A 22,485-nucleotide genomic window follows, 5' to 3' on the forward strand; every position below is an offset into this window, starting at 1 on the left:
CAGATGAGATTATTTTTATCTCAAATTTTGTTTTTTATCTCAAATTTTAAATTTGGTTTGGCTTTGCTCTTCAAATCTACACAGCTCAAATTTTTACTCCAAGACAGTTCTTGTACAAGTCTAGCATCGCTTCAAATTAATAAAAACAAATAGTAAATTTGCTATTTGGAACACTTCTTACTTGTGAAAACTGAGACAATTGTTTTAAAGCGATAAATCAAACTGAATGCAAGTCATAAAGTGCATGCTTGGGCTGGATTATGAAACTTCTATGCGATTGTCTCGAGGAGAACTTGGAAAGAAAGAATGTTCCTGTTAATATCTTGTTCAAGGAAAAAAAAAGCAAAAATAATCATAATACCTAACCTTGCATAGTCTAAATTAAACCAGAAACAAAGTATAATATTAACAACCCCAAAGAAACAAATAAGAATTCATTAATTATGGTATTTCTTGTTTTTGATGCTTAAATGTGAAAGGAATAAATTGACAAAAGAGTGTCAAAGACCATTGTGGTTATGGGTAATTATGGGGGTGAAGGGAGGGGAATACCAAATACAAACATCTCACAAAAGTCTTGGAAAAGAAACCAAAGAATCATACCTTTTTGTTGATTCTTTGCATCTCCTATACCCATGCAGAAGTTGTTTTGCCAATATAGTCAACAAGAAAAAAGCAACAAAATCTGTTACTCGACCTTTTCAAGTCATTTGGTACAACATACTACCCAGACCTCAAACTGGACTATCATAATATGGGGAGTGTGAACAGACTCCATGTTCTCTACAACCAATAATAATATACTTCATCAATAATGCTAAGAAGAATCGATAAATACTTCACCGGAGGATCCAGATATCCTCTCACTATGTCTATGAGATTGACTATCAAAAGGAACAGCAAAGGTCAAAATAACTCAAATATTACTGTTGTGTTTCGGTACTTGGGGACTCTTGAGTTGGCCGGCTTTTGATTTGGTAAACCTGCTTGACTTGCTTGTCGTACGCGGGCCCTTTTGAAGTTTCTTGATACTTTGAGTGCATTGATGTAGCTCCTCTTGCAGGTTTGTTAATCCACTGCAGAGGAGGTGAAGGAAGAGGACCCACATTTTGTGTAAATGGAGGTGGTGGGCAGACGTTAGATAGTTGTCCAGAATTTGGCATTCTTGCTGCATTCAAAGAAGGTCTCGTTCTTGCACCACTTTCGATTGTCAACACTGACATTTCATTTCTCATGCTATGATACTGATCTTGATATGAATGTCTATCTTGAATCCTGAAATTTTGCCTAGTGTTTTGGAACTCATAAGGGGATGGAGCATATATGGGGTTCCCAGATGCACCACGAGGCATAAGGTTGCTAGGGAAATAAGAAGGGTCTTCAAAGAAGCCACTTGCATGTCCAGAGGGTCCAGGAAACCGTGGCCTGTGATTCGGAGACGAATTCCTACGACTCATTTGATCATAGAATCCACCTTCATAGAAAGATGGTCCAGCTGGCCTTGGCCTATTCAAAACATGGTTGCCCGGAAAATTTCGGGAAAATGATTGATCCAACACTCCAAAATTTGTTCCACCAGGTTTGATATTCAATGAGTTCTTAAGCAACCGATGTGCTGCTTCTCCCAGTGAAGGCCCTGCTATTGCCCCGGGTACAGAACCCCTACATAAAACACAAGATAGGCCATTCATATCATCAGTTGATTATTTGTATGAAGAAAGTACATTTCCCAACATTACTTGCTAGACAGTTTCTGTTGTTACTTGTTATAATAAACATAGTGAAAAGCAAAGACATCCAAATACCAGAAGACACGGAAAAGGAGGTCAGGTTTTACCTATCTTTGCCTAGATGGCGCCGGGTTCCATGATCTTCATGCCATAATACAGGAAAAGGTTTTATATCAACAGCTCTCAACATCTGCAGCCCAAAGTTAAAAAAAGCTGCATTCACAATCTAATATTATATTAAAAGCAGGAACCCAATACTAAAATAAATTACCTATATTCGCTTATTATTTATCTAAACACCTCTATTTTAAAACCTACAAATCGATACATGTCTATTTTCCTCTTCTGAATAGTTGTCACTGTTTAGTTGCACCATCTTTATAAATTGAAACTAACACAAGTTCATTTGGAATCGCACCAGAAAAATAAAAATAAAACTGGAACAAGAATATCAACGGACATTTCAATAGGTATCACTTTGGTCTGCATATGACACTCTCTCACACTTCAATCTTCTTCTTCTTTTTTCTGGTCCAGCTTCAATCTTCTTTATTAACACTTCATCTGATCTGAAATATTACTTCTCTTTCACCAAACTATTTTCCTTTTTTCTAGGCTATTTTCTAAATCTTTTGCAGACATGACAGCTTCTTTACCAACTGGAGGAAGTTATATATAAACTATTTTTGAAACCCTTATGGTAAAGCTAAAGGTCTTCTCAATGAAGAGAGATGGAAACTATCAATATTCCGAGTCAAGAAGAAAAGGCCTAGCAACATGGTCTATGAACCACCATGCATTCCCAACATTATTACCTACTTCTGTTTTTTTAGATATTAAATTTCCATGTCAAATGCTCTCATTATATTAGAAGGCCAGATTACACCCTCTTCCTTCCTTGTATTTTACAAAATTCAATGAAGTAACCAAATTATGACTTGGATTTAAACAAAAACGGTAAAATACCTTTACCACTGACATAGATAACTTCAACCGTTTATTGAAGAATCAAATGAATATATTTGTTACAATTTGAGGGGAGAGTGAGTTTAATTTCGACTTGACAACATTTAGTCTTATAAAAATAAATTGTCTTTCTTAAGCATATAAATTTTGAATAATTCATTTCTGGACAATTTTATGCATACTTTTATCAATTCTTATTTAATTATTGTATGACACTGAATTGTTCACAGAATAAACTGTTTTTTTCATATTTCTTTTCCAATATTGATGAAGTATAGGGACTAATATTCTGCACAAGCTATCAAAATTCACAAAGAAAAAAAGAAGATGAGAGGAACAAAAAAGAGAAACAAATGCAAAGTGAAGGAGAATTTGGAGTTATACTGTTGTCATCATTGTGTCAGTTCCTTATTTTTTCTCGTATTAAGCCTTTTATTTTATAAACATCAGCACTCCTAATAATGTGACATACACATGTTAAAGCTTTAAAAGCATCTTTTAACATTTGAAAAATATATAACTTTAACCAACAAAGAAAAAAAGTTGCAGTTGTTAATTACAAATATGTATATTACTTATCTATTTCAAATATTTTTGTTTGGACAATGAGGCTGGAGTTTGAAAAATAAATGCTTGCAGTTAAAGTTGAATAGAAGATGAAATTGTGTTTGACATGAATTTTTCTTTGAGAAAAAATTAAATTTCTCTCGAGTAAAATATTACTTCATTTGACAAACAAGATTTTTCAGCTTAAAAGATTCCATTTAAAAGTGTAATTGAAATACTAAACAAATTTATAAGTAAACATTGATTTGTAAATAATGCGAGTCTAAATGTCTTTAAAACTCAACGCAAAAATTTAAGTATGCATATGACAAAATACAACATTTTGCAGTACAACTTTTACAATAATGACATCAAGATAAATGTGCAGAGAGAAGCAGCAATGCAGCCTATTCAACCAGGCACTGGACCTCTAATGGCAAAAGATGTGTGTCAAAATACATGAAAAAACGAACAGCCGATTAACTCATTTGAAGAAATATTCTAATGAAATAAACTCAAGCATCTACACTAGGAAAAGCCCAAAGAGTAGGCTTGTCTTTAATGTAAAAAAGTGGAGGGCATATGCTACTCAATAGGAGGAAACACCACCTAAATAACAACACTTACTAGATCAATTTGGAAGTAGAACCCATTGACTAAGATACACGATAATTCTTGTAAAGAAACTGAAAAACTAATTACAGCACATACTCCTGTTAGATTATATATCTGTCATGAAATTAATGGTTAAGCAGTTTTATGATTTGCTTATTATTGTTTAAGAATGCTCACAATTGTACAACAGAAACTAAGCAAATCATGGATCCTTCACAAACCTTTTTGGGCATAAATACTCCTTCTGGAGGCTGCGGAATGTGCTTATGAGGTGCTGGATTCAGAAAGGTAATATTTCTGGCATAAAAGAAAAAAGAAGGTAAAAGAGGTACTTCCTCAAACAACTGAAATATTGAACATGTCAGTCACAATTCGAAAGAATTGCCACAAAGGTACTCACAGAATCTTATTATTTAAGATGTCTTCCAATCCATTAAGTGGGGAAGGAACCCTATCTCTCAGGCCATTCCTCTCAGATAACCAAATGAATCCGTTCATTCCACCGCTGTTGAAAAGGGAACAAAGGAGAGCTTGAGGAACTAGCAAACAATTGGCATAAAAAAAGGTTGAAACCTTCAGCAGTAGACCAGGTTACCAACCTCAAATTTGCATCAATTATCCATGGCCTTTGGGCCCTGGAGGGAATCATAACATTGTGATGATAGTACGAAATGATATATGGGGCCAAAGTATGGTGATGATGAACATAGAGCAAATCGAACATTACACTGTTCCTTAGTTGCTCCGTGTCCTGTAAAATAACAAAATGATAATGACAAAGAACAACTCTAATATGCATTACAAATTACACACCTTCCTGCATTTACCACAGTTAAGCTCTGGGAAAACAAAAGGGATCAATGGATACTCATGACCACACTAAACTCCCATGAGAAATCCTCTTAATGTGTGATATCATTGTTTGCTTATGGACAACAAAGGAAGGTAAAAACAAATTGTTTTAAGGACTAATACGTTGAAAAATAACAATGCACATCCATGTTTAACTACAACCATTGCAGCTTTAAGCAGCTAGCTAGTTAGGTTAAAATAGTGCAATATATAAAAATACTATGATCTGTGATTTATAGCGCCACACAAATGGAGACAATCAAAGATAGTTGTTAGAATAGGAATAAGTATTTCTTACTTAAAATAGGAATTAGAATAGGAATTCTAGTTGGAAAAGGTTTTCAATGTAGTGTCGATAAATAGGGTCTTCATGTAACAATTTAGATGTGCAATTCAATAATATTTTCTCCAATATTTCTCACATGGTATCAGAGCAATTCTGAGAAAAAAAATTTAAAAAAAAAATTAATATTTTCCGATAACCTAGTTGTTGTCCGGATAATTATTATTTTCCGTCACTGTTTTCATAAAATTGACAGCACCACTAGCTGCGGAATTTCCCGGCGAGCAAAGCTCAGTCATCCCCACCGGAAACCAGTGCTACACGTGCTGTCACGCGCCGTCGGTAGGATTTTCGCCGGCGAAGTGTCAGACCCACGCTCTAGCGCGTGTGACTTTTTCCGGCCAGTTTTTTGAACAATTTTTTTCTATTTGAGTCGCCTCTTCATTCCGAGGCTGACTATGTAATTTTTTTTTCTAATTCCAACCAGATTCGAACGCCGGAATCAGGGTTCCGGCTATTTTCAGGCTGTTTCCGGCAATATTTTTTCGAAGTTTGAATTTTCCGATGATTAGATCTCAATAATCAAGATTTTTTTGTTGTTCCCGAGACAAATTTAGCATAATATCTTTTGAATGTTTTTGGTTCTAAAAATATAGGGATTGGGAATTCTAGCCCTATAATCACTTCAGAACTTCTATTGGGAAGTTCAAACTATTTATCTTGGGCTTCGTCAGTTGAATTGTAGTGCAAGGGTCAAGGTGTGCATGATCACTTAACGAACAAGACTTGTGTGGTAGATGTAAAGGCCAAGACTAGTGAGGAAGATGCAAAAGTCAAAGCACATTGGGAGAAAGTAGATGCTCAATTATGTAGTCTCCTATGGCGTTTGATTGATTCCAAATTGATGCCCTTGTTTCGCCCATTCCAAACATGTTATACAGTTTGGGAAAAGGCGTGTGTTTTATACACTAATGACATCTCTCGATTCTATGATGTGATATCTCGATTGACCAACTTAAAGAAACAAGAATCCGATATGTCTACTTACTTGGGACAGGTACAGCCGTACAGGCAGTCAGAGGAATTCGACATGTTGATGCCAGTAACTACGGATGTGGAAAAACAACAAGAACATAGACAAACATTGTTTCTAGTTCATACTCTTGCTGGACTTCCTCCTGATAAGATTTTATGCGTGATCAGATTTTAGCTAGCCCTACAATTTCTACAATCGATGAATTATTCTCTCGCCTCCTTCGTCTTGCGGCACCTCCTAGTCACAAAGTCGTTTCATCACCCACTGTTGACTCCTCTATTCTCGCATCTCAAACCTTTGAAAAGCGTACATATCAGTCTACGGAGAATCGGCAGGGGGGACGACGTTTTGGGAAACCTCGATCCAAGTGTAGTCATTGTCATAAGTCTGGATACACTCGTGACATATGTCATATTTTGCATGGTCCACCACCCAGTTATGATCCTCTTGTTCTAAAGGAATATAATGAGTTCCTTCGAAATCGCGCAAGTACACAGTCATCTCCACCAGTAGCATATGGTGCTCAACCTAATCAAACATCCAATAATGCTCATATTGCTCAGACAGAATTTGATGAGTTCAAATACAAAATCACTTTGGTGTTTCTATTCGTACTTTCCGTAGTGATAATGCCTTAGAATACTTATCATCCCAATTTCAACAATTTATGTCTCGCCACGGAATCATTTCACCAAACAGAATGCCCTCTTCGTCTATTCAGAATCAAGTTCCACATTCCATACTATTTCCTTCGTCACATCTCTATCCTATTCCCCCTCGCGTCTTTGGGAGCACATGCTTTGTTCATAATTTAGCCCCAGGGAAAGATAAATTAGCTCCTCGTGCCCTCAAAGGTGTCTTTCTTGGTTACTCTAGAGTTCAAAAAGGGTATCGTTGTTATTCACATGATCTTCATCGATACGTTATGTCCACTGATGTTAGATTTTTTGAGTCTCAGCCTCACTATACATCTTCTGACCATACTGATGTCTCTATGGTCTTACCCATACCTCAAGTTTTACCTGTGCCAACCTTTGAGGGATCTACAATTACGTCTACATCTCAAGTTGCAATGCCACCACTACTAACTTATCATCACCGTCCACGTCCAACCCTAGTCCCAGATGATTCATGTCATGCGCCACAGCCTGCTCCTATTGCAGACTTGCCTCTACCTAGCCCACCGCTTGCACTTCAAAAAGGTATACGATCTACTCGAAATACTAACCCGCATTATACCTTCTTAAGTTATCATCGTCTATCATCACCCCATTATGCCTTTATGTCGTCTTTGTCCTCTGTTTCCATTCCTAAGACTACATGTGAAACACTGTTTCCATTCTAAGACTACAGGTGAAACACTTTCTCATTTTGGATGGAGGCAGACTATGGTTGATGAGATGTCTGTTTTACATAAGAGTGGTACTTGGGAGCTTGTCTCCCTTCTTGCAAGTAAATCTAATGTTGGTTGTCGTTGGGTTTATGCAGTCAAAATTGGTCCATATGGTCAGGTTGATCGACTTAAGGCTTGACTTGTCGCCAAAGGGTATACTCAGATATTTGGGCTAGATTATAGTGACACTTTCGCTCTTGTGGCTGAAATAGCATCTGTTCGTCTTTTTCTATCTATGGTTGTCGTTCGTCATTGGCCTCTTTATCAGTTGGACATAAAGAATGCTTTTCAGCATGGTGATCTTAAGGAAGAAGTCTGTATGAAGCAATCACCTGGTTTTGTTGCTCAGGGGGAGTCTAGTAGCCTTGTATGTCGATTGCGCAGGTCACTCTATGGTCTAAAACAGTCTACTCGAGCTTGGTTTGGGAAGTTCAACACAGTAATTCAGGAGTTTGGCATGACTCATAGTGGAGCTGATCACTCTGTGTTTTATCGACATTCTGCACCAGGTCGATGTATCTATTTGGTTGTTTATGTTGATGATACTGTTATCACCGGTAATGATCAAGATGGTATCACCGATTTAAAGCAACATCTTTTAAGCACTTTCAGACTAAAGAGTAAAGATCTTGGCAGATTGAAGTATTTTCTAGGTATTGAGGTTGCTTAGTCTAGATCAAGCATTGTTATCTCTCAACGCAAGTATGTCTTAGACATTCTTGAGGAGACAGGAATTATGGATATAGACCTATTGACACTCTGATAGATTCGAATGTTGAACTTCTTCCGGGACAGGGGGAGCCACTTAGTAATCCTGAAAGGTATAGACGACTTGTTGGAAAGTTGAATTATCTAACAGTGACTAGACCAGACATCTCTTTTCCCGTGAGTGTTTTAAGTCAGTTTATGACTTCCCCTTATGTAGTCATTGGGAAGCAGTTGTTCGTATTCTTCGATATATAAAGTCAGCCCTCGACAAAGGACTACTCTTTGAGGATCGAGGTCATGAGCATATCATTGGATATACAGACGTTGATTGGGCAGGATCACCCTCTGACAGACGTTCGACATCCGGATATTGTGTTTTAGTTGGAGGTAATTTGGTGTCGTGGAAGAGAAAGAAACAAAATGTGGTTGCTCGATCTAGTGCAGAATCAGAATATTGAGCAATGGCGACAGCAACTTGTGAGTTAGTTTGGCTCAAACAGTTACTGGGAGAAGTAAAATTTGGCAAAATTGATCCGATGGAACTTGTGTGTGATAATCAAGCGGCTCTTCATATCGCATCAAATCCAGTGTTTCATGAAAGGACTAAGCACATTGAGATTGACTGTCACTTTGTCAGGGAAAAGATACTCTCAGGAGATATTGTTACAAAACTTGTGAAGTCAAATGATCAGCTTGCAGATATGTTCACCAAGTCTCTCACATGTGCTCATATTAATTACATTTGTAACCAGCTTGAGGGGGAGTGTTAGAATAGGAATAAGTATTTCCTACTTAGAATAGGAATTAGAATAGGAATTCTAGTTGGAAAAGGTTTTCAATGTAGTGTCTATAAATAGGGTCTTCATGTAACAATTTAGATGTGCAATTCAATAATTTTCTCCAATATTTCTCACAATAGCCATGGTGAAACATACAGCATTCTGCCATAATAATTTTGATGGAACACGAGAAAGCTATAAAACTGTATGTAGTTTGTTAGAATCTTGAAGATCTTCTAGAATATTCTAGGATCCTGTAAATATAGTATAGTTTGATTTATTCTTGTAATTATGTATTTTGATTCTCTATCCTTTCTAGGAATATGTACACAACTATTTCATTAGAGGAAAAATACTCCAAGGAGACATTATGCATATCAAATACCATAATATCGAAACTGCAGAATCAAAGTTTCGGTATGGTAATTCGATATTTACCATACCATGCCCAGCCCTAATCCTGTCTAATTTTTAAGCTCTTTTTGGCTAACATGTTAACCGGAACAAAATGTCCTTATATCCGGCCAACATAGTAGGCTGCCACGTGGGGACTTTTCCAAAAAAATATTTGTGGATGCCCTTGGAGCTAAGAATAAGTCAAAAAAGATATGCAATGTGGTTATTGAGAGATGTGATAAAAGTTAGCAAGGTGAAAAATCCAGTATTTATTCTTAGGAGGAAGATTAACACCTATTTTTTGAAGATATTTGTTTTTTTGAAGATAATGAAGATTGACACCTATTAACTCAGTTTAGAATGCTCTCCCCACTTACATGATGCTTGCATTTACAATTTCTAAAAGAAGGGTAGAAAATAAATTAGACAGCTAAGGAGAGATTTTTTTGGTAAGGCAACAAGGTGAACAAAAGTATCAATCTAGTGAAATGGAAAAGTCGTAACTCTAAGAAAGAAGCAGTGAAATATAGGTATTAAGAATCTGAGTTTACACAATAGAAGTTTACCGCAAAAAGGATATGGAAGTTCAACAAATGATTTGGCACTATGGAGAAATTTCGTCACGCGGAAATATGGAATGGAAAATCATTGCATCCCGCAAGCCAAAAGTTTGACTTGAACCTACATAGAAGAGAGAGAAGGGAAAGATAACTCCCAGAAAGAAAATTCTTCCAACCACGGAATTGAAGACAAGACAGACTTTGATCAGCTTCTTTTATCAATTTCCTAGACCTTGCTTAACTTATTGTTCCTTAAACCAGCTGCTGGTAGATCTGATCGGATACCGGACACACAAGAACCTAATCCCTGAGAAATGCATGGTTCTATGGAACCTCAATCTCCATAGGTTTATTAGATTAATGGCAATTGGCATTTGGCACATAAAATACACCCAATTACTTCTCGTGAATTATTATAACCCTGTTGGAGAGAACTTAGGCAATTCACTTTGAGTACAAAGAAGTCTGGTGGTAGGACTTCCTTAGGGTGTATTACAGTTTTTCAGTGAGGGAGTGAGCCGAAGCTTTTGTGGCGAAGGATTGATCTAACATGAAGAACTCTTTTCCCAAGTGGATCTTCTTATGTCTAAATGCAGCAAGCCCCTAGAGTAGTCGAAGTTTAAAACAAATAAGAAGTTTTCAACGAAGGGGTCGAAGGTTGGGCTTGCAATAATCCAAAGGATGCGCAAGACCCCTTCAATCTCGCCCACATATTAGCTAGCTTGTACTATCACTCACCTGCCTAACCTGAATTCTGGCAAGCGCTAGGCTAACCTAGCCAGTGCTAGATCTTGCTAACATCGTTTGAATTGTCTTGCATGCCCTACATTCATATGGAAAACCCACATCACCTTCGTCTCCCATTGTAGTCGCCTTACAATTGGTCAAATTCTACCCGTCGTTTGCATTACATTGGCAATAACCTATTAAGTCAGATGATACTACGGAAATACTGCAAGGAGAACCATAGAAATCAGTGGCAAGAATATTTGGGCAAAGTGAAGATCATTTAGTGGGAGAAAGACTGACTTTTGGAAGGATCACTGGATTGGTCTTAATGGTTTGAAGTGCACCTTCCTTGATCCATGTTTACCGAGTCTCCAAATTCATGCTAAGATAGATAAAATCTGGAGTTAATAAAGTTTGGATTTGAATTTCAGAAGAGCTCTCTATGATTGGGAAATTTAGAGGTTTGCCTCAATGCTTCAGCCATTGGTGGTACAATTGAGATGTCAAACAAACTTAAATAGATGTTGAACAGCAAAGGCAAATTTTTTAGTGAAGTCTGTTTACTGGCATATGAACCACAGAAGCCATCAGATTGTAATTTGTCCTTGGAAACTTATTTGCGGAGTTAAAATTCAGTGAAGGTATCTTGTTTTGTCTGGTTGGTGGTAAGCAAAGCATGCCTAGCTCAAGAAAACTTACAAAGAAGTGGGTTCACATTTGTTCAAGATATCTATCATGTGAAAACAAAAGTGAAAGTAATGAGCACTTCTCCTACACTGTAAGACAACTATAAATCTATGGCACGTGTTCTGTTCTTTTGTTTATTGGGGATAAAATGGGTTCTGCCTAGCTCCACCCTAGAACTTCCGAGCAATCGGAAGAATGTGGGAAGAAGCAGTGAAGAGGATTGGTGGTAGGTCATTCCTGCTTGCATTTGGCGGATAGTTAGGAAAGAGAGGAACTAAAGATATTTTGAAGACACTACCAATCCCATCAAGAAAAATAGGTTACATTGTTTTAGTTTGTATTTTTTTAGTGGAGCAATGAATAAGCTTATGGGTTTTGGACAGGAGAGTAGGACAACCCTTATACTTCTCAATGTTTGTAAAGTAAAGACAACTGAGCATCGTTTTGGAAGCTGATTTTTTTTAATTAATACAAATTGTTACGATAATCTTAAAAAAAGAGAGAGTGAGAGAGGAACATCCAAGTCTCANGGAACAATTTCACATATTGGCCGAGATTTTTTCTGGGCTGGATAATCCAGCAAACATTTTAGATGCTTGGAATTGGCGGGTGAGTGTAAACGGTTTGTTCACTGAGTTTTTATTGGTGAGAGAGGAATGTACTTTCCCTCATGACTCCATTCGGACACCTAGAGCACCAAGAAGGTGTGTTTTTTTGTTCACTGAGTTGAGGGAAGACTTCCCTAACATATACCGAGTCTTCAGGAATGGAAGATGGAACAATTTCACATATTGGCCGAGATTTTTTCTGGGCTGGATAATCCAGCAAACATTTTAGATGCTTGGAATTGGCGGGTGAGTGTAAACGGTTTGTTCACTGAGTTTTTATTGGTGAGAGAGGAATGTACTTTCCCTCATGACTCCATTCGGACACCTAGAGCACCAAGAAGGTGTGTTTTTTTGTTCACTGAGTTGAGGGAAGACTTCCCTAACATATACCGAGTCTTCAGGAATGGAAGATGGAACAATTTCACATATTGGCCGAGATTTTTTCTGGGCTGGATAATCCAGCAAACATTTTAGATGCTTGGAATTGGCGGGTGAGTGTAAACGGTTTGTTCACTGAGTTTTTATTGGTGAGAGAGGAATGTACTTTCCCTCATGACTCCATTCGGACACCTAGAGCACCAAGAAGGTGTGTTTTTTTGTTCACTGAGTTGAGGGAAGACTTCCCTAACATATACCGAGTCTTCAGGAATGGAAGATGGAACAATTTCACATATTGGCCGAGATTTTTTCTGGGCTGGATAATCCAGCAAACATTTTAGATGCTTGGAATTGGCGGGTGAGTGTAAACGGTTTGTTCACTGAGTTTTTATTGGTGAGAGAGGAATGTACTTTCCCTCATGACTCCATTCGGACACCTAGAGCACCAAGAAGGTGTGTTTTTTTGTTCACTGAGTTGAGGGAAGACTTCCCTAACATATACCGAGTCTTCAGGAATGGAAGATGGAACAATTTCACATATTGGCCGAGATTTTTTCTGGGCTGGATAATCCAGCAAACATTTTAGATGCTTGCAATTGGCGGGTGAGTGTAAACGGTTTGTTCACTGAGTTTTTATTGGTGAGAGACGAATTTAATTTCCCTCATGACTCCATTCGGACGATCGTACCTGCAGAAAATCTGATATAGAAGAGGATCAAGTTGGTGCTTCATGTGTAAGAGCTCGAGCGAATGTAGATCATCTTCTATTGCACTGCAAAGTGGCTAATAAGTTATGCAGAGTGGTTCTTAATTTGTTTGGATGCAATGGGTGATGCCCAGTGAAGGAGGCTTTACAAAGTTGGACCAACAAGAGGGGGAAGAGAAGACCAAGGGCTTGGAGTGTTTCCCCCTTAGCAATCATGTGGGTTATTTTAAAAGAGAGAAATGGCAGGGCTTGTGAAGGGTTGGAACAAGATTTTGTAAAAATGCAAACTAGTATGTTGTCTCTAGTTTCTTTTTGGTGTACTTATGATGTCCCCATTTGTATAGAGGATTGGATCTCTTACTTATGATGTCCCCATTCGTATAGAGGATTGGATCTCTTTGTTGAGAACCATATTTTGGAATAGGTTCTCTATATGGCTTGTACACAGAATTTCCACAATTGTCAATAAAATTATTTAGCTTATTGATAAAGAAGAAAAAAAACTACTAAAACTGCATGTGTCTCGTGAAAAAGATGCTTATAGCAGGACAGAATAATCAGAGAAACCAGAACGGAGGCAACATAAATTGAAGATGGAAAAACTGGTTTTACTTAAACTACTGTCTTTTGTCCTCCTAAGGCAATCAAGTTCACCATCTTTACAATTTTAAAAGTAGATACTATTAACAAGTAACAACAAGAACCAAGACAGTAAAAGGTCTAAAAAAAATCCTTTTTTTTTCATACCGTTAACGTGTCTTCAAGCTTCTTTGTTTCAGCAAGTAACTTTTTCTCATCGATGAACGGCAATTTTACAACAGCCTATTTCACAGAGCAAATAACAAGTAGTTCAGAGATATCAAACTTTCAAATAAGTAAACATCTACAATCATCTTGAGAACCACTAAACCTACGAAATTGTTGTAAATCTACCTGCCATGCAAAACGCTTCCCATTCATGTCAAGTTCGAAATCTGCATTCACAAAAGAATTTATGGTGAATGATTGGCTTCGGAAAATAGGAGAAATATAATACACTGAACTACAGTAAAATGTTGACATCAGACCTGTTGGGTAAAAATCAGAAATTGGTGATGAAGGATCCATCATCAGCATCCTGTATTTTTCAGGAAGAGCTTTTGCACTGCAGGACAGGTGAAGAGGGAGACAAATACAAAGAACCACAAATAACCACCAGCTTAGAGAAATAGCCAACGCAGTATAAAAGATATTTCCTTTGAAAAATTTCCTTCAATACAGAGTATAAAGAGCCTAAAGATAACCTTGCAGCTGGTAGAACACCCATTAGCTGATCGAAGGGCTTAAATGGTTCCCCTGGGAAAAAAGTAATTTCCAAATCTGCTAGACCTTTGAGATCAGAAGCAAATGGAGCATAATGATATGGGTAAAACCTAAAAAAGGGAAGTGATATTGTAAGTGCACATTTCCACTTGAACCATCAGAAAATTAGAAAGGACAAAGAAATGTTTAGAGTAACTAAGATTCTCCCTCTGTCCCAATTAATATGATCTCTTCCAATTTCGATACAGCCAAAATTGTTTGACACCATGCCACTAATTGTATTATGCATTATGACTTTCAAAACTTTTGAGAATTCAAATTCACTTTTATTATTCAATTTTTGAACTTTGATGTGATGTTTCCTCTACCAAACTAATCTCACACATTACTTTAATATGTTTTCCACTACCACTAGTACAATCAATCAAGTAAAAATAGCATTTTCAATTGTGTCCAATCTAACGCTGTCATATAAAATGGAATTAGCCGATTATTTTGAATCAAGTATGGAGTGGTCTTGTCCCCTATTTTGGGATTATACTGAGTATGTTGTTGTTATTATTGTATAAAGTGGCCTTGCCTAGTGGTCAATTAAGCGGATACAAATCTTGGACCAGGATTGAAATCCATAAAAATACACGAGCTGATACTCACAAGTTGACTCAGCTACTACCATTATAACCAAAAAACCACTACCGACACGAAATAATGAAGTGTAAAAAGTAGGAAGAAGAGAGCCACCCCACCCTAGACCCCAAGCCCCTCACACACAATTTACAAAAAGAAAGAATGACTCATTGGATAATAAAAAATTTGACTAGTATACTAAAAAGGAGGTGTTACTTATGCAAGGAGGCGGGTGAAGATAGAGATCATCCTCTATATTGCAGCCTGGCCACAAAACTGTTGTGGGATATTATTAGTTGGTTTTGTATTTCATGGGTGATGCCTAGATCTGTTAAGGACTTGTCGTTTAACAGGAAAGTTGGAAGAATAGGGAAAACGTGCAGGGCCTGGAATGTGCTTCTCTAGCTCTGATGTGGATTACTTGGAGAGAGAAACGGGAGAGCATTTAAAAGGGCAGAAATGAGTTTGGGTCAGTGTTTCTAATCCCTTATTTAATTTTTGTGGACCCATGTAGCTACTGGTTTTAAAGAGAATGGGTGTCTTTTGTAGATAACCACCTCTTTCCATAGGTTCTTCACTTTTTGGTATACCTCTAGTATGCGGCTGATTTTGTCCTTGTTGATAAATGAAATTGTTCACTTGATTTAAAAAAAAAAAAAAAGGGAGTCATACAGAACATCCCTACAAGGACAGTACAACTGTCAAACAGTAATCAACATCATATATGTAGCACACTGCATGAATAAAACAGCAGCTCCATCTATTTACCACAATGTACTCAATGAAGCAATAGCTACACGAAGAAAGGCATAAAGATGAAGTATAAAGTACTATTTATTTAAATCCAGGAAAACAACAAACCATTGCCACGAGCAAACACCTTGGTAGTAATACCGGCAAACCCAACATAATCCTTCCACATACTTCTGAACCTGAAATTTTGAGATTAATCATCTAATAATTTTGACAACAGAACTCAGTCTCACTATCATCTTTCTAGCTACAGGATGCAAAATGATGTTTACCTGCAAAAGAAAGGAAGGTGTGAAGAAGGGAATTCTCCTTTCCCTCAAAGAAAGATCTTTCCCTCCTGACACATCTGTCCTAGTTGGACATAAATGACTACAGCATTACTACATGTAAATACAGGCCCCAAAACCACAGAGTTCACAAAGAGGAAAATGGGATATCTAAGCACAAGGGCACTCACTCCACTAATGAGCATTGTGGCGCAACAGAAGAAGCTTATAAAACTCTAAAGGGAGAGCTCAAGTAAAGTGGGAGAATGTAGATAACTACTTATACCAGATGTTTATTGTCCTTATTTCAGTTTATTTTACTTTATTATGCTTCTTTGGAACTAGATGTTACTTATTCATCCTTTATTTCTTTTAATTATTCTTGCTTCCAACCAATTGCAATTGGTTGGATGGTGAAACACTGTCAATTCTGCTTCATAAAGGTAAGTCAAAGCAGGCTCATTTGATACTACAACAAAACAAGTGCATAATTTCATAGGTGTACGAAAAAAATCCATGAGTGGTCTTTAAAAAACAAGGTTTTACCGGGTCAAGATATTGCATTCCAAAATTCATGCAAGCACTAATGTGCAGCAAGAGTAAATTAACGGCATGCACTGTGGATAAGAAAACAGAAAGAAGTTGTAGATGCATTATAGGTCAGAAACTGTATTAACTTTCTTTCACCTAATGATTTTTGCAACTGAACTTATCACTGTCAGAAGTTGTAGATGCAACATATTTATCTGCTTCTTCACAATTTTTCATGCGTATATAAAGTTTGAGCCAAATGAATCAGTTCGGAAAAATTCATAATTATCACTGCAGATCCACCACTCAATGTATACCAAGAAGTACAGAGACATACAAAATAGTATGGTTCACTACAAGGACATATAATAATCAATAGAACCCGAGATATCATGCATGCACCAAGAGGAAACCAAAAACAAGAGGCTACTCCTGAAATATACAAAGTCACTCTCTATCTTCCAAGTGTTCCTTTATTTTTCTCTTTCCATATAATACAGTAACATTAAGGGGTCATTTGGTTTACAAACAAGTTATGCAGGGATCAGCAATACACGGATTGCTAATGGCGGAACTGTAATGCAAGAATAGTAATTGATGTTAGGCCAGATATATGAACAATCTTGTTACGGCCCGGATATTAGTAAGTTGAACTAGAGAGTTCTAGAGCTTTCTTTACGAGTTTTAGAGCTTGATGACAGGGTTTAAGTTGTAAAAACGATTCCCGTACTTAAAATAGGGGTTTAAGGGTTAGGGCATCAAGGTACGACCCCCTCCCCCAAGGACCACCCAAGGGGTCCTTGAGGAGGACCCTCAAAACAGCCCTAAAACTGCCAAAATTGCAGGCAACCTACGATTGGCACCTACTGGCCGTAGGTGGACCCACGCCCCATAGGTTCGGGTCGTGGGTCAAGGCCTGCAATGTTAAGCCACAGTCCAGCACCTACGAAGGTGCAGTACGGAGCGTAGACCCACCCACGGTCCGTGGGTAGGTGGTTCGTAAGTGGGGGCAATTTTCCCATTTTAGTTTTAGTTAGGGCTTTAGGGGTTAAGTTAGTAATTAATTAGGGGTTAAGGGAGGTCGGTTAGTTAGTTATTTAACCACCTATATAAGCTTAATAGGCCCCTAAACTAAAGCATTCAACTCATTCTTAAAACACCCAAATTCCCTCCAAGAAATTCTCTCTAGAAGTGAAGAAGAAGAAGAGGAAGAGAAGAGAGTAAAGCATATTGTCCTCCATTGATGCAAGCTTGATTAGGGCTTTGAATCGAGGTATGTTTAGCTTTTCATCTATGGGTTGTTCCACCTATAGAGCCCCCTTAGTTTTCCCCCAATTTTGAAGTCAAAAACCCAATCTAGTTAGAGTTTCCTTCTACATTGTGGGTAGGGCTCAAGTATGATTCCAATCTAGTGGATATTTGTATTAACATTGAATTATGATATTATGATGAATTCAAGTGATTTCTATGGTAAGTCCTTGTATATTTGATGAATGTGATATTTTTGTAGGTTTATGCCATTAGAGGTGAAATTGAAGGTTCATAAGTGATCTTCTTAAATTAATGTCATGAGTAGTAATTGTTCAAAGTCAGGATCATATAATCATGAATTCAACTAGACTCTATTAAATATGATTGATCTTGACTTGCAAAGATGAAATTGAACCTTTATGATCAATTGTGATTAGAATCACCTAGTAATGAAGGATGTCATTAGAATACCTTGAAATCTAGGTATAATGAAGCTAATAAGAAGTAAAGCTTTGAGTATAGGGCTAGTAATCATGAATGATGATCACTGGGATTTTGAGAGTAATGCCAATGTGAGGGTTTGAGAGTAAAGTCTAAAAGAGAATAGAAGCTTAAATGGATAGAGTTATGGTGGAAGATCTTTGCCTACCTAACCTACCTAATGAGTGCTTGAATATGTGAAGTGATAGATTCACTTTGAGTCACAAGGAAGATCTTTGCCTACCTAACCTACCTAATGAATGCTTGAATATGTGAAGTGATAGATTCACTTTGAGTCATGAGGATACCAATGTCTGATGTAGAATTCTAGATATGGTATTATGCATAAATATAGCATTGAAATGAATGGTTCTCTCAAATAGAATGATTCTAGGTTGAAAGGTTCTCACCTAAAATGAATTTAAGTCCTAGGACTATAAAATGTGATGAGGCTTGTGGTGATTCCCCTAAATGACCTTTACATGATAGGAATGTATGGTGAGTTCTCTTATTCCTTGTTAGTTAGTCATGCGGAGTGGCTAGTGAGGTGATTACCCTTATGTATGTGTGACTCCAAAGGCAAGATGTGAATACCCATTAGCCTTTAGTTTGATCATGGAGGTGATTACTCATGTGATGATGTGGAGGCGATTACCTACATTACACATTAAAATTGATATGGAGGCGAATACCTAGATCACCTTAAAATGAACATGGACGCGAATACCTATGATTCTTAACATGTATAACTTGTGGAGACTCCCCTTGTTTTTATGATTTATTAGTATGTGTGACTAGAGGTGATTACCTTTGTTTGATAATTCCATGATATATATGACTTGAGGTGATGCCCTGAGGTGATTCCCCTTGCATTTGGAAACATGAACATGACTAGTTTCGATAATTTTTTTTTTTAAGAACGGTAGTTTGGATTGTGGTTTTAGATAACTCTCCAATACATGCATGACTAAGAGGTGATTACCCTTGTCTTTATGATGCTAAGAGATGATAAACATGAATGATGAACCTAAAGTGTCTAGCTTAGCATGGGTAGGATTATGGGGTCTTGTTCATGCATGGCACAAGCTTGCCTTAAGGTGACTCATGAGATGTTTTCTCATATATGAAGTATTCTTAGATAGGATTGTGCTATAGTTGCCTTCCTTGACATGATATGATTGACTAAAGGTGATAGTTCCCTTGTCTACATGAAGTAAGCTAATAATGAGACCAAAGTAGGGTAAATATGACTAGGATGACTTCAAGTTTATGCTTAGCGTGAAGGGTAGTATGGGATGTCTTTCATGCATTTCACAAGTGTGCTTTGAGGTTAGTTAGAAGTATAGTGCCCTTATGGTAAAGAAGCTTAAAGAGTTGACCATGCATATAGACTATGATTAAGATGACCAAAAAGGGATGTTTAGCTTGGGTGGTATTATGAGATATATGAGGAAATCATTGTTCCTACCCAGTCCATCCTCATTTGGGCTCCCAACCAGCGCTGCAATTGGGTCTAGGCGTGAAGGGGGTGTTAAAGTGTATTAGGGTCTCACATTGGCAGGGAAATGAACCGTTGTTATGTTTATATGGACTTTGGGCAACCCTCTCTTCATGAGCTAACTTTTGGAGTTGAATTAGGCCCAAAATCTATTTCTTTACATTAATTTTATGAAACGTAAAGGTAGGCAAAAGAAGAATTTAGGGGAGATGATTAGACATGACATGACTTATCTCAAGCTAACTTTTGGAGTTGAATTAAGCCAAAAATCTATTTCTTTATACGAATTTTAAGAGATGTAAAGGTAGGCAAAAGAAGAATTTAGGGAAGGTGATTAGACATTACATGGCATATCTCAAGCTACTGACCCTATGGATGTGGAGATTAGGTAGAAATGTAGTATGTTGTCTAGTTGTGGCACTTTTATGTGGGAGAGGCAGGGGTAATCTCCTCTTCCCATCTTTCTTTATTTAGTAGTATTGGTTTTCTATCGTGTAATATCTTACTCTTCAACTTTTACTACTACCAGTTAATCCAAATACTTTCCTCATCTCGCTAATTTGTTGTAGTAATATTGCTTTCAATTCTTCTTTGATTGTACTCCTTTGATCTAAGGGTCTACGATCTACCGAAAACAACTTCCCTACCACATAAGTAAGGGTAAGGTCTATGTACATCCTACCCTTTCTAGACATCACTCAAGGCATTAAATTGGTATGTTGCTATCTGATTATTGGCTTGTTCCATTGGTGATGGTATTAGTCATTAAGTTTAGACCCAACAACACCCTACTTATCATATGCCAAGAGTGAAAGTCAACAATTCTTTCCCAACACTCTCTATTCCATTTTACATAACTCTTTCTCATTTTAAGTTTGTTGCAACGCTCATTTTATATGGCCCTCTTTCAGTTTCAATGTACCAAAATAATGATATGCTCTTATGGGGTCGTTTGGTTTGAATACAAGTTATGATAGGATAAGTTATGCACAGGTTTTTTCTGATTGAGTGTTTATTTATTGTATTCAAAATAATATGCAGTGTATAAATTTTAAGAACAAGTTGGTTGTTCAAAAAATACCCTTCACTCAATTTAGTTTTTTATATTTTTGTCCTTAGCTTTTCATTCTTAAAAATAAAATTTTCATTTTATTTAGATGTATTTTTGTGTGTGCATCCCCATATCCAAATGCGTTTAAAAATAAAACTTTTTTCTTTAAAAATAAAACTTTCTTCTTATTCAACTTTAAAGTAGAACTTCCATCTTAAGTTTGTAAAAGTGAAAGAGGATTTATTATTTACATCACTTCATTAAGCACATATCACTCTTAAATTGTAAAATTTTAAAGTTATCTTTATTTTAGTTGATATATAAAGTACAAACTTTCAAGTGACTAAAAGAATATAGAATTAAAGATATGTAATACAGTAGTAGAGATACAAAATTGTAAAGAAAACATAAGAGTTAAATCAAATTAATTCATAAATAAACATATATTTATATAGTGTAGTTCTTTTTTAAAAAGTATGAAGAATCATAAAAATAAGGAGTAGTGAAGGATGTGAATGTTATTATACATGGTATTACAAATAACGTGAATTACATATATATGTAGATATATATGTAATATATATATATCTACATATATATGTAATATATATATATATATATATGTAATATATATGTAGATATAGATATAGGAAGGTGGATGGGGTGTCACGTGATAATGCTTCGTCCGGAAAATTTACTAAATAGGTATATACAATTAAGAAACAAAAGCAGATATCGCAGTTGTATATTATAAGTGACACTCCTTTAACAAAAAATGCATGTAGCCTTTTGTGTTGAAGAACCATAGTAAAGGTTTCGATTCCAAACCTCCACAACCTCATTTTTTTTGTGTTTTTTTCTTTAACCTTTTTTTTTATGACAAGGAAAACTCCCAGCCGCTACCCTTTGGGGGCGAACACAGTAAAACCCCTGCTCCTATCCAATAGCTCGCAAACCACGTAGGAGAGGTAGCCTGTACTAGGCAAGTCTGGTGCAACGAGCTCGACCCAAAAGGCAAACCTCTTACTTTCGCTTTGGCAAAAAGTTTCGAACTTGAGACCTCCAACGTGGAAGTCTAAGCTCAAACCATTGGGCCACCTCGAAGGATTTCTTTGACCTTCTTTGTTTAGGAGTAATTATTTGGTGCTTTTTAAAACAAATATAAACACATACATATATTCTCATTTTAAAAGGGTGACACCGCTTACGATAAATTTTGCGTAAGCCACGGTATATATCCCAAGATTACTCCTGGTACTAATTATTAGTCCCAGGATAAGCCATTCTGGACTTGCCAACCAAACAACAAATTAAGTGGCACCATAATTTAATCTCAGAACTATTTGGTGTTATCATTCATACCAAACAACCCCTTATAGATATAGACATCAAGGCATGTTTAACGCATGTTTAAATTATACTTTTTGTATACCCATGGAAATGTGGCATGTTCAAAAACCATACATTTTAAGGGTACTTTTGGTATGTGTCAAAAATCTCTTCTTTCTTAAACTCCGTACCCAATAAAACACTGCTATATTAAATGGCACAGGGAATACTATCTAGAAGTAGAGACAAGCAATTCAACTGAATATAATATGAACAGGTTATGAAAGAAGTGCAGTAAGAGTAGACCATATTCTGTAATGGAACTTACTACATCTTGTCTAACTTCATGGATATCCTCTGCAGTTGATACACCAAATTTCTCAGAATAATACCTTTCCTTGTATCCAGGCTCTCCTAGCTTCACC

At 36.8% G+C, this 22,485-nt stretch overlaps 1 protein-coding gene across 2 annotated transcripts in view; it reads right to left on the reverse strand.

The window, feature by feature from the left end:
• Positions 1 to 418: 418 nt before the first annotated feature.
• Positions 419 to 22,485, reverse strand: part of LOC107017782 (5'-3' exoribonuclease 4) — a 36,812-nt gene continuing 14,745 nt past the window's right edge. Inside the window, exons 13-23 of one of the 2 annotated variants that reach the window (XM_015218042.2) lie at positions 22,389 to 22,484; positions 15,763 to 15,833; positions 14,256 to 14,384; positions 14,040 to 14,116; positions 13,906 to 13,946; positions 13,720 to 13,794; positions 4,457 to 4,608; positions 4,258 to 4,362; positions 4,079 to 4,154; positions 1,838 to 1,920; positions 419 to 1,662 (exon numbers count right to left, since the gene is read on the reverse strand). In XM_015218042.2, coding sequence (XP_015073528.1) covers positions 924 to 1,662; positions 1,838 to 1,920; positions 4,079 to 4,154; positions 4,258 to 4,362; positions 4,457 to 4,608; positions 13,720 to 13,794; positions 13,906 to 13,946; positions 14,040 to 14,116; positions 14,256 to 14,384; positions 15,763 to 15,833; positions 22,389 to 22,484 — 1,644 coding nt within the window. In that variant the 3' untranslated portion in view covers positions 419 to 923. The remainder of the gene's footprint in view (positions 1,663 to 1,837; positions 1,921 to 4,078; positions 4,155 to 4,257; positions 4,363 to 4,456; positions 4,609 to 13,719; positions 13,795 to 13,905; positions 13,947 to 14,039; positions 14,117 to 14,255; positions 14,385 to 15,762; positions 15,834 to 22,388; position 22,485) is intronic. The other variant, XM_027916792.1, reaches the window with a different exon arrangement.

This window comes from Solanum pennellii, chromosome 4 (assembly GCF_001406875.1).
Source record: "Solanum pennellii chromosome 4, SPENNV200".
Classification (NCBI taxonomy): domain Eukaryota; kingdom Viridiplantae; phylum Streptophyta; class Magnoliopsida; order Solanales; family Solanaceae; genus Solanum; species Solanum pennellii.